Source organism: Oncorhynchus tshawytscha, linkage group LG16 (genome assembly GCF_018296145.1).
Source record: "Oncorhynchus tshawytscha isolate Ot180627B linkage group LG16, Otsh_v2.0, whole genome shotgun sequence".
NCBI classification, from domain to species: Eukaryota; Metazoa; Chordata; class Actinopteri; order Salmoniformes; family Salmonidae; genus Oncorhynchus; species Oncorhynchus tshawytscha.
The window spans coordinates 46,873,833-46,886,939 of NC_056444.1; the positions used below are offsets into that span (position 1 = coordinate 46,873,833).

The following is a 13,107-nucleotide window of genomic DNA, read 5'->3' on the forward strand; positions in this document are numbered from 1 at the left end:
TCCCGACCAAGGTCCTTCTCCCCCGATTGCTCAGTTTGGCCTGGCTGCTAGATCTAGAAAGAGTATTGGTGATTCCAAACTACTTCCATTTAAGAATGATGGAGGCCACTGTGTTCTTGGATCTTCAATGCTGCATAAATGTTTTGGTACCTTTCCCCAGATCTGTACCTTTCCCCAGATCTGTACCAATTCCTTCGACCTTATGGCTTGGTTTTCCCCCTGACATGCACTGTCAACTTTGGGACCAAAATAGACAGGTGTGTGCCTTTCCAAATCATGTCCAATCAATTGAATTTACCACAGGTGGACTTCAATCAAGTTGTATAAACATTTCAGGTCTGATCATTGGAAGCAGCATGCACCTTAGCTCAATTTCGAGTCTCATAGCAAAGGGTCTGAATATTTTCTTTATTTTTGTAAAAACCTGTTTTCGCATTGTCATTATGGGGTATTATTGTATGTAGATTTTAGAATAAGCCAGTAACTTAACAAAATGTGGAGAAAGGGTCTGAATACTTTCCGAATGCACTATATGCTACTTGTCAACTAGTAAAACTGGCTAAGTATGTATTGTATAGATGTAGTGGAGAAAGAGGCCACAAAGAGTGCGAGGATTATGCATCAACAGATTACTTATGTTGCTTGTGTAGCTCTGAAACGTGGTCTTGATGGCCCAGTTGGTTGAAAAAATACTGGGAACACCAAACTGCTGTGACTGTCTACATGAATTAATTTGCAATGCAACCATAATAGAATGATCATAGGAGACACAAAGCTATGTGAATCTGAGTATGATCCTATTAAAAAAATAAACTCTTCCCTTCAATTTCTAGCACGACCTCCTAAGAACAATGTGATACAAAGCCACACTGAGCAGCATAGCAGGCCAATTTGATAAATCCCCAACTAATAAACATTTCTAAAATCCTGTTTTCGCTATGGGGTATTGTTATGGGGTATTGTGTGTAGATTGAGGGCATTTCTTTTCTTTAATCCTTTAGAATAAGTCTGACATTTATAAAAGGGAAGGAGTGTAAATACTTTCTGAATGTACTGTATGTTGCAGTTTCAGCAACATGGATGATAAACTGTGCCGCAAGTCTGAGCACAGTCAAATCAATTACGGTCAGACTCCCTCTAGTAATTTGTGTCTTAATTATTTCATCAAACCATGCGCTTTATGATGACATAAAGAGCATTGTGTTGAAGACTGAGATTTCTACAGTCAGAATGGCAGAATGGTGAACTTACTAAATGACGAGTTGACTGTGTGATATTAGGTTGCTTCTTGTGTAAATATTTTCAGTCTGGATTTTAATGATTTGTATTTGGTCGACCTATTTTTATTTTGTTTGGGGTGGGGACAGCGCTAATATTTAGACATTTCTTTTCTGAATCCTCTTTCATTACTTCTTATTACTACCTTCTAATTTGTACAAGGCTCAAAATGACAAAAGTGGAAGTGTCTCTTGATGTTGGTGTATTTACCCATGTTGCATTGTGTCCCAGGCAGCAGGAGGCAGTGGGAATTTCAGCTGGTCCTCCTCTAACCTAGCCGTTGCCACAGTGACAGTCAAAGGAGTGATGACGACCGTCAGTGACATCGGCGTCAGTGTGGTGTACGCCCATGATGTACGCAACCCAATGCACTATGGCGCAATGAAGGTGAGACTGTGTGTGTATATATAGATAGCCCCCCACTCTTCATTTTACAGAATAACCTCATTACATCGTCTTTTTGAACTGATATTAAAACTGTACTGGTTAGTATATCTATAATGTTTGGAAGAATGTTACGTCAATTAAAATAATTAAACAAGTCCATTGAAAAATTTAGCAAGAACCGTTACCATTGTCTGGACTTCAGCTCACTGCCCTTCTATCCCCCATCCCCAGGTGTATGTGGTAGAGCCGGTGGGGATGGACTTCTCTCCCTGCCCGGTGGAGGCCCGTGTGGGGCTGGTGCTGGAGCTGCCCCTCCGGATCTTTGGCTTGCTAGGGGAGGGGGGAAAGTGGGGAGTGGAGCAGCGGGTGATGCTGAGTGACTGCAGTCACTTTGACCTGCAGGTGGAGGAGGAGACCCAGGGAGTGTTCCAGCTGCTGGAGGGTGAGGCATTCCCCCATACTCTGCTCATAAAAACCTACAGTTTAAAACCCTGACAATACTTTACCTAGCTTGGGGGCAGAGCCTTCAAAAAGACCCTCTGTAGTGTTCAACTTTTATGTCCTTCTCAGATTGGCAATACGGTTTTAATTTCCCTTGATCCACAGAGGAGCATAAGATCTACCACTTACATTTGATTACTAGCCTTGGATTTGAAGCATCTTATTGTTGTCTGTTGTGTGTCTGTGTTGAGTAAGATGTGTATGAAAACAGGTAGACTTTGTTGTCCTCTAGGGCCAGGATTGCAGCCGTATGTCTCTGTCTGTCTCTCTCCCTTCCTACAGGTGTTAGACTTCAGTGCAGCTTTTGACATTATTGATTATGGTCTACTGCTGGAAAAACGTATGTCTTATGGCTTTACACCCCTTGCTATAATGTGGATAAAGAGTTACTTGTCTAACAGAACACCGAGGGTGTTCTTTAATGGAAGCCTATCAAATATAATTCAGTTAGAATCAGGAATTCCCCAGGGTAGATGTTTAGGCCCCTTGCTTTTTAAATTTTTTTTTATTAATGACATGCCACTGACTTTGAGTAAAGCCAGAGTTTCTATGCATACGGATGACTCAACAGTATACACGTCAGCTACTATAGCGACTGAAATGACTGCAACACTAAACAAAGAGCTGCAGTTAGTTTCGGAGTGGATGGCAAGGAATAAGTTATCCCTAAATATTTCTAAAACTAAAAGTATTGTTTTAGGAACAAAACACTCACTAAACCCTAAACCTCAACTAAATCTTGTAATAAATAATAAATAACTGTCATGGTCAAAACATATTGATGCAGTAGTAGCTAAAATGGGAAGAAGTCTGTCTATAGTAAACCGATGCGCTGCCGCCTTAACAAAACTATCAACAAGGCAGGTCCTGCAGGCCCTAGTTTTGTCGCACCTTGACTACTATTCAGTCGTGTGGTCAGGTGCCACAAAAAAGGACTTATTACAATAAAGGAATATTGCAATTGACTCAGAACAGGGCAGCACGTCTGGCCTTTGAATGTACATGGAGAGCTAACATTAATATTATGCATGTCAATCTTCTGGCTGAAAGTGGAGGAGAGTGACTTCATTACTACTTTTATTCAATGCACCGAGCTGTCTGTCTAAACTACTGGCACACAGCTCGGACACCCATGCATACCCCACATTACATGCCACAAGGTCTCTTCACAGTCCCCAAGTCCAGAACAGACTATGGGAGGCACACAGTACTACATAGAGCCATGACTACATGGAACTCTATTCCACATCAAGTAACTGACGCAAGCAGTAAAATTAGATTTAAAAATCAGATTAAAAAAAAACACCTTATGGGACAGCGGGGACTGTGAAGCAACACAAACATTGGCACAGACACATGCATGCATACGCACACACACACACGATAACATACGCACTATACATACATTTGGATGTAGTCATGTAGGGGCCTGAGGGCACACTTTGTTGTGAAATCTGTGAATTGTAATGTTTTAAAATGGTATAAATTGCCTTAATTTTGCTCGACCCCAGGAAGAGTAGCTGCTACCTCTGCTAATGAGGATCTGTAATAAATACAAATACAGGTAGGCTGGCTCCAGGGCAGGACCACTGCAGTGGGGTACGGGCCCAGGCTCTTGCCCCAGGATACACAACCCTGACGGTCAGCTACACCCACGGCAACGTCCACCTCAGCACCAAGATCACCATTGCTGCCTACTCACCACTCAGAGTGAGTCCATGCCCCCCCTACCTGTACCTTAAGGCATGGCCTATTCACGCACGTTCATTTCATATTGGTCTACTTCAACCTCTTCCCCGGTCAAAGCATAAAAAGAGACTTGAGATTGAATTGTTTTGTAAAGCTTGTTTTTAACCCCTGCACCTACCCCTGCACCTACACACCCTGATGAGTTGTCCTTTACCTGTGCTCTTTGTTGTGATGATCTCAAATCTGATCAGTGATCTTCAGTCACTACTCTCCCAGCCAACTCTCCCTAGAGCAGAAAAGCCAACCTCTTAATTAGCAGAAGATTGGGACACGCACACACTTGCGCTAAAGCCTGTCGCATGCTTCCCAGTCGAAACAGTTTGCTGAAATGTTGTGGTTTTTTTGGTTCATTTTGGTGTTAGGCAGGGTTGTGTTTTTTTTTTAGCTGTTTGCACACCCAACATTTTCCTAAGGGAAGTCTAAGTTCAGTAGCTGATGTAAATTCAAATACAATTTTATTAATCACATGCTTCGTAAACAACAGTTGTGGACGAGCAGTAAAAAAATAAAGATAAATGCTTCCTTATAAAGGCCCTTCCCAACAGTGCAGAGAGAAAGAAAATAGATAAATAATTGAAAAGTAAAATACGTAATAATAGATACACAATGAGTAACGATAATTTGGCTATATACAAGGGGTACCTGTACCGAGGTGTTATGCAGGGTTTGAGGTAGTTGAGGTAAATATGTACCTATAATTAGCAATAAAGTGACAGACAGTAAACAGCAGCAGTAGTGTATGTGATGAGTCAAAAAGTTAGTCAAAAAATAGTCCGGGTAGCTATTTGGTTAGCTATTTAGCAGTCATTGCTTGGGGGTTGAAGCTGTTCAGAGTCCTATTGGTTCCAAACTTGGACGTATCGGTGCCGTTTGCCATGTAGAGAGAACAGTCTATGGCTGGAGTCTGACAATTTCTAGGGTCTTCCTCTGACACAGCCTGGTATAGAGGTCCTGGATGGCGGGGAGCTCGGCCCCAGTGATGTAAGCCCCTTCGCCGGTGATTGGTCAACGGTACTACTCATAGTAGGAGTGGGAACTATGGATGGGATTCTTCAATGAAGTGTTTGTCATTCACTTACTGCACCAAACATCTTAGTTAGATGTAAAATTATGTGACTACGACCTCCTCTGCAAAAACACTACAGATTTTGTTTATTTATCATAGATGAATTCTGACTAATTTGAGGAAGTGTATGCTGGGTATGTTGTTGCTATGGCGTCTCAAGAGGGACAAAGAGTAATATTACCGTAATATCTCATTTTTCAAGCGAAGGTCTTTTAAGGGGTTATGCGAGGCACAGACGTACGCTTGCTTAGCTGCTTGGAGCAAACCAAACCAGTATGCGGGCGCCTTTCAACACCCAGACACACACACACTTTCACAACACACACACTTTTTTCTCTGCGATCAGGGCAGAAGTGCAAGGATCAGCTAGTGTTCAATTACCTCCTGGGTTTCGTCAGTGTTTTGTGCATTTTAATTATGCCCTCATGCACTCAATACACTGATTTGTTTTCTCTGTTGCTGCTTTGGCTCAAGTACTTCACTGTAATGGAATTGATGTCAACTCGGCCCATAGAATGGACAATTTATATAAAGCAGAGAGGCATCTCCATTCCCATGCATGGATCATTTTGTCATGCATCCTCTCTTCCATGACCATGGGTTTTCATCCCATTAACCCAAGTGCATGGTAAGACGGTGCTCTTTGGTACATTACCAGGAAATTGTTATTTTAGGAGGTTAAGATAAGCTTCTAATGAGTGAGCCAGATTTGTCATTACTCTTACTCTGAGAAGGAATCTGGGAGATTATGCTCCCTTCAAATAGCTACTGTAGCATTTACCTTACCAACTTATTACCACGTTGTCTGTCTATCTTCCTGCTTGACCTAGTTTGGCTGTCTGACTTGAACTCATTCATGTGTTATTTACTCATTGAAAAACCTCCTGAAGTTGAACCATTTAGGATAAGCAGTGTCAAACCTGAGAGCTTTATCCAGAAAACATCTACCAAAAAATAAGCAGTAAATGTTCATCAAATATAATTTTACTATACAAAATACAGTATGCCACTTCTCCATTCACTAACCTGTACATGCTCTACATGTTGTCATGTGCAGGCTGTGGACCCTGCCTCTGTTGCCTTGGTGACCCTGGGCTCCTCTAAGGACATGCTTTTTGAGGGCGGACCCAAGCCCTGGGTCCTAGATCCCTCCAAGTTCTTCCGGAACCTAAAGGCTGAGGATGAGAACAGTGTTAGCCTGGCTCTGACCGGGCCCACCTCCCGCAGCTACCTCCGACACTGGGTCAGAGCAACCTGTAGAGCCCTGGGAGAACAGGTGAGGGAATGGGCTTTTTCTTGTTTGGCACCTACTGAATATGGCCCTAGGCTTTAAAAAACATTCTAGCTCTTTAAGATACACTGTAGATGAAATGCTTTGTTACAAACGGTAATACGTCTGTTATGAACAGGTAATAAGCGTGCTATAACTACCTCTCCAGGTATTGGCACTTACTGTGGGGAACCAGCCTAGTTTGACCAATCCCTATCCTGCGGTGGAGCCAGCAGTGGTGATGTTCGTGTGCGCCCCTCCCTCTCGCCTCACCTTGGTCCCTGTGTACACAAGTCCCCAACTGGACCTTACCTGCCCTCTGCTGCAGCAGAATAAACAACTGGTGAGAAAAATAAAAGGGCAGTGTTTACACAGCACACATTCAAACACACTTGGCACAGGAGCTGGCTACACAAAAAAGGCGGCTGGCAACAGTAAACATGTCGTCGTCCCTCACGAATGATGCATTAAGTGATCTATGGCAAGACGCATTATTCAACCCAAGTGGAGTAAAAATTGGCCCAGTGGTTGCTGAGATATCGTGTGGGTTAGCCAGACTCATATCCCTGAGTCAAATAGATCAAGTGATCTAAACATGTGCCTGTTAGAGCACCACATGAGGTCGATATGAATATTCTTGCATATATTGAGTCTTGACAGTGTTTGCTACATGTGTACCAAAAGTGGTTACAATACAAATATTCTTGACCTATTTTATATGCATTTTTGTTCCAGACCACGTAAATGTTTATTGGTCAATAGTGGCCATGTTGTTTTAGGTACTAGTCTGGAAAATGTTGACCTTTGTCCATAGATGCCACACATCAAATGTAGTGCAGATCGGTCATTCGGTGTCAGAAGAGTAGCGGGATTTTCACAAAATTCTAAATGGTGGAAAATACATCATGGCAACCATATGGGTCCCTGAGGCAAATTTTGTTCCTTTTAAGGAGAGGCTTATGTACCAAATTTCATCACTTAGGTCATGGGCGGCAGGTAGCCTAGTGGTTAGAGCGTTGGACTAGTTGCAAGATCAAATCTCCAAGCTGACTAGGTAAAACATCTGTCGTTCTGCCTCTGAACAAGGCAGTTAACCCACTGTTCCTAGGCCGTCATTGAAAATAAGAATTTGTTCTTAACTGACTTGCCTAGTTAAATAAAGGTAAAATAAATTAAAATCAAGACTGGGTGAGGGGTGTGAACTCTCAAAGTTTGCGTTTTCAATCTCTTGTAATAGCGCCACCATCTGGCCAATCAGTGTCATTTTGTAAATTCCTGATCTCCATGGCAAAACGCATAATTCACCGAAGTTTCTTCAAAATCGGGCCAGTGCTGTTTTGAGCGATCCTGTGTGAGAACGAACATACTAACGGATGGAGACAGATCCACATTCCCCTCCCCAATTTCATTGTGGGGGATAACTAAAGAAATAAGATCATGTCAAGTTTGCCATTCTGCCTTTCTTAATTGCACCTGGGGGGATAAATAAAGTTGTATTGAATTGAATGTCTTCATCCTTGTCAGTTTAATTTAGATAGAAATAGTGCGTTGGAAGAACTGTGTAACATTATTTGTTGCAGGTGCCTGTCTCAAACTACCGCAACCCTGTGCTGGACCTGGCTGCCTTTGACCAGCAAGGCAGGAAGTTTGACAACTTCAGCTCTCTGAGTATCGTCTGGGAGTCGACCAAGGAGTCCCTGGCCAGTATCGAACCCACCATGCCTATGAAGCTGGAATTACTGCAGGACAGCAACAAACAGAAGAAACTTCATGGTATAATTTTGATATTCCTCATGATGGTATCCTTGCTTGATTTTATTTGTATTCTTTGGTCTAATACCAGGTGAAAGCAGGAATAATACCTGTTGTTTTTGAAGGCAATTACAACAGTTTTGTCCAACAGAAATGTCCTCTTGTGTGTCAGGTCGTCAGACGGTCCTTGTCCACCACCAGTCTGGGACTGCTGCTATCACAGTAACAGCTCTGAGTTACCAGGTCCCCCACCTCAAGGCTGCTAAGGTTCTCAGTCCGGTAAGACAGAAACACAACCTTTAGCAGAGAAACATCACACTTATCTTATGTAAGTAGACAAGCCACCATTTTGAGAGCCATTGTGAACATTTGTGGGTTTTTCACTTCCTGTGACTGGCAGGCAGGATGCTGTTGGCTGAATGTGTGGTGGCCTGTGACCACAGAAAATAAACATTTCATCAGCTTAGAGGTTGCTATAGCAACACAAGGCATGAGAGCCGAAAGTCAGATCTTCAAGAACTGTACAGATGTGACCCACCACCTGGATTCGGTCCTATGTAGTAAAATTTGACATTGGATGAAAGTAGAGTGACTGAGCTAGAAGACTGTATATCATACACTGCAGTTGAGGAACAATGGGGAAATAATTCTGCCTGGAAAGTTGATACACTTGTAACCCCACTTTTGAGAAAATGGCCCCTGAATGTTTTTGCTACACATACCAGAAAGCTCTAATTTGTCTACACATATTTAGCAATGTTCACACCCTCTTAAGCCTTAGCCCCACCCATCTATTTTAAGGATTCACAGTGTGAAAGTAGTAGTAAAAATGCATTTGATCTTGTCCTTGGCCTATATCCTAATCGGACTTGGATGCATGTCATGTTCTTCACATTACCGTCCCTGGTAAACACACACTATATCAAATAAAATCTAGGTTTATTTGTTACATATACAGAAGGTGTCAACGGTACAGGGAAATTGTTACTTGCATAGTGGAGTGTCTTGTTTAGACATCTAGCTAGCTAAACAATAAACTATAATCTGAAATCTAATGCCGTGTTCAAAAGTACTGGGAAATCGGAAATATCTGACTTCCGACTTCAGTGCGTTCAACTGGGAACTCGGGGGAGAAAATAGCTCCAACTGGGGAAACATTTATTTGAATGGTCACTCAACTGGAAATTCCAACTCGAGCCTCTTTCTAGAGCTCCGACTTTCCGACCTGAAGATATGATTTGACCTCGTATTTTTCGGATTTCCCAGGTATTTTGAACATGGCAATACTACCATGCATGGTTCTGCAGGTAGCAAAAGCTAACCAACTAGGTTCAATGTTATCTAGCTAGATAACATTAGGCTTTAACTAGAAATGCAAATGGTTTCAGAGATTAAAATACTATTACTACACAGATCGTACACGTAACATTAGCTAGCGAGCCAGCTAGCTAACAGTACGCATTAACTTGCAATGAAAACGACTTTCTGACAGAATTAGAAACTTATAATGTCTGAAAATGTAGCTAGACTTACCCGTATACATGGGTGAACACTTCTCCCTCTCTGTAATGGATGTGATGGTTGCCCTTAGTTTGAAGATGTAATATGGAGGCCAGTGTTTTATACAACAGTCTTCTTTCTGTGTTCTCTTTTTGAACTCTCTCCGCATTTGGCAGTCATCTCTCTGCTTCCACCGGGTATTACTTCCGTGACAACGACACCGTTTCTTCCCAACCATTGTCATCAGAAGACTACCATGTCTGGTTCAATTCAAATGTTTTTACCTAAATCAGGGATTTCCTCATTGTCTGATTCATTTTCAGAGTCAGCATGGCACAATCATCCTCTAGAAAGTAGTCCATCGCAACTTTTTCCCACTTTGTCGAGGGCACTATTACCTTCAGTGCAGCAATGTTGAGAGAAGTAGAAAAAACATTTTCAGTTCTTCATGATATCTTTCAAAAAAAGCTGCAGGTAGAAAGGATTATCCTCACATACTGAGCAGCTCATGTTACAGACAGAAGCATGCTACTTGTCCAGCCCATCCATTATCTCAACCAATCATGGCTAGCGGGAAGGTTCCTGTATTTTTCCATGGCTAAACCAACCCTCAATATAACAATTTCATTAATATTTACAGATACAAGTTTGTTATTAAGGCACATGAAAGTTTATGTGTTCCCGAAGGCATTTCTGCAACAACAACAAAAACATTTTATTTAAAAAAAAAACATGTTCAAATGCCTCTCCTGTGAAGTAGTGATGTGCGACATAGGCCTAGTTTCTTGAAACGGGTCACAAATACTAAAGTACAGCATTTAATTTTGCCATTGATACTAAGACTTCCCCTATGATTCCACTTGACCTTAACCACAGAACTCAACTTTTTAAGAACACTGCCATGTAGGGTAATCTCATCTTGGTGTCACTCTGACACCTGTAACCATGGCACCCATCCTGTTTTATCTCACCCTCTTTCTGTCAGTTTGGCCCTCTGACCCCTGTCTCAGCCACTCTGGAACTCCTATTGGTGGAAGATGTAACCGTCAGTCCTGAAGCTGTCACCATATACAACCACCCTGACGTGCGGGTAAGAACAGGAGCCTGTGTGAAATATTCAGTAGTGTTGCAGATAAAAAAATGTATGGCATAGAGCTGACAGAATACAATGTGACCCATCCTTCACTGTCGCTGTCAAAGGTAATATCTGCTTCATGTATCCCATTTCTATGGTCCTCCAGTCTTCCCTCACTGGGCACCACTAGCTGCCATGTAACCCCCTCATTCAGTCTCCCTCTGTATCACTGACTGTTCACAGATCCCAACTAACTGGTAGCACTGGATTATGATGCCTTGAAATTAGAGCTGGGATGATCAACCGAAAAAAAATGATAGACTCCGACCACTTGTTGTGGACATTTTGCTGATATCGTTCATTATAATAAATAACCTATAAGGCCCTACTAGAGAAATGTGAAGTTTGAAATGAAATAAGTTTGCTAATATGGTTGATTGTTGGTTGGACAATTGATAGCTACAACATTGAAAGTAGTAGTAGGAGTTATTTATTTATTTTTACTTTGCTGCACATTAATGTTATAAACTTATCGTTCAATTTATTGTGATATGGATTTTTTTCTATATTGCCCATCTCTACTTGAAATATTACACACAGGTGGCCCACTGGCCTGGCTGATATATTTCACACAGATGGCCCACTTAGCATGGCTGATAAGTTCTGCTGCATGGATTCTCATTATAATTACAAATTATTACTTGTGGCCCATGATGTGAAAAACATGTACCTTTCAGCTGATATTGTGATGGGCCTTGACTTCTTCTTTGTCATCGTGTCCATTGTGGTGTCATGCTTTCATCCATGGCTTCTCCTGTTGTGTATCCTGCAGGCTGACCTAGCCCTGAGGGAGGGCTCTGGGTATTTCTTTGTCAACACCAGTGTTGGAGGGATAGCAGATGTAGTGTACCAGGAGGCCCAGGGATCTGCTGAGGTGAGGAGAATCACAGAACACTCAGAATGACAATGCTGCTGAGCCTACCACTCTCTTTTGAGTGTACTTTTTATAGGGTTAGCACACCATGGTTAAATATATGTATGATGATGTGTTCTATACCTGTCTTAGTTCCAACACCTCCCGTGGCCCATTATCATCCTACTTTCTAACAATATTGTAGCTGACGTGATGCTCTGAATGCCGAATTGATGAAACATCCGTGTGCCTTGAGAAAGGTTGTAACATAAAATGAAAACGTCATATAAACCCTTTCATCACTGTGGCCTCTCTATGTGCTCTAGGTGGTTCCAGTCCAGCCGGGGACAGTGCAGGTGATGGTTCATGACCTCTGCCTGGCCTTCCCAGCACCTGCTACAGCTACGGTCCACATCTCAGACATACTGGAGGTTTATGTCCGAGTGGTTGACAAGGTCAGTGGCCAGCCTCAATACTTTATCCTGCAGGGCAGAGACCCAAAGGCTGTGTATCACTGGTTTTCTGAAACCACACTATGTGAAGTATTCAAGAAATGGATATATACATACAAACAAACAGGATTAAGATGCTGTGAATGTTGGTTGATCCTCTCATGGCAATAAAGCCAACTTGAATTTGCGTGTAGCTGCTTGTATACTTAGTATAAAAAAAAAAAACTTATGTAAATGATTAATGCAATTGGAGTCCAAAATAGTGCTTGTCGTAATAAAAAAACATGAACTGGTTTCTTGCAGGTGGAGATTGGTAAATCTGTGAAAGCCCATGTCAGGGTTCTGGATGACAACAAGAAGCCCTTTTTGGCCAAATATTTCCGCTTTTTGAATCTGAAACTCAGTGCAGCGTCCGGTATCATCTCTCTGCAGTAGGTTACTGTTACATTAATGAATCATAGAAGTATAAAGTTTTGTTCTTAGAGCAGATATGATTACATGCAGACCATCACATTGCCATTGCCTGTGTCACTGGGAATGGAGAAATGGATAGGAATTACTCCTGCATGCACCTCGGCATGTATATTTTGCCTACGTTTCAGTAAAGTAGACATTGAGTTCACAATTCATGTTGTGTTTTCCCCAGAGCACTTTCAGATCCCTCAGAGAAGGACACGGCAATCTTCCTGGTCAAAGGCTTAGCAATTGGACAGACCAGCGTGTCTGCTATGCTAGTAGACAAAACTGGAAGGAAGATTGCGTCTGCTCCTCAGCAAATAGAGGTAGGAGGGTCTTCATGAGACTCACTGAAACATGTTGTCCAATGATGTTATATTATGTGTGTTGAAAGACACTCATTTTTGTTTTGGTCTTTCTAGGTGTTCCCACCATTCAAACTGATCCCCAGGAAAATGACTCTGATAATCGGAGCCATCATGCAGGTACATTGGATTGTTACATTTTCAGATTATTGTGGGAAGACTCTGGTCTCTGCCCCTGCTGTCCCCCACACTGATAAGACAGGATGTCCTGTTTAAAGAATCTCATTTTGTGAAAATAATTTGAATCAGCATACGCTTTAAAATAGGCCTTTCCAGCTTACCCGTTGTGCAACTGCTCATTTGTGGTCTTTGCATTTGTGAAGCTCTCTACATGCTATTTAAT

General features: G+C 42.1%; 1 protein-coding gene across 1 annotated transcript in view; it reads left to right on the plus strand.

Moving 5' to 3' along the window:
• The window catches only part of nup210 (nucleoporin 210), a 59,837-nt gene that overhangs the window by 20,095 nt on the left and 26,635 nt on the right, over positions 1–13,107 (plus strand). The window contains exons 12-24 of the mRNA XM_024375130.2: positions 1,510–1,665; positions 1,897–2,107; positions 3,731–3,876; positions 6,039–6,257; positions 6,421–6,594; positions 7,832–8,024; positions 8,176–8,282; positions 10,489–10,593; positions 11,411–11,512; positions 11,818–11,946; positions 12,247–12,374; positions 12,590–12,725; positions 12,822–12,884. Of these exons, the coding sequence (XP_024230898.1) occupies positions 1,510–1,665; positions 1,897–2,107; positions 3,731–3,876; positions 6,039–6,257; positions 6,421–6,594; positions 7,832–8,024; positions 8,176–8,282; positions 10,489–10,593; positions 11,411–11,512; positions 11,818–11,946; positions 12,247–12,374; positions 12,590–12,725; positions 12,822–12,884 (1,869 nt within the window). The remainder of the gene's footprint in view (positions 1–1,509; positions 1,666–1,896; positions 2,108–3,730; positions 3,877–6,038; positions 6,258–6,420; positions 6,595–7,831; positions 8,025–8,175; positions 8,283–10,488; positions 10,594–11,410; positions 11,513–11,817; positions 11,947–12,246; positions 12,375–12,589; positions 12,726–12,821; positions 12,885–13,107) is intronic.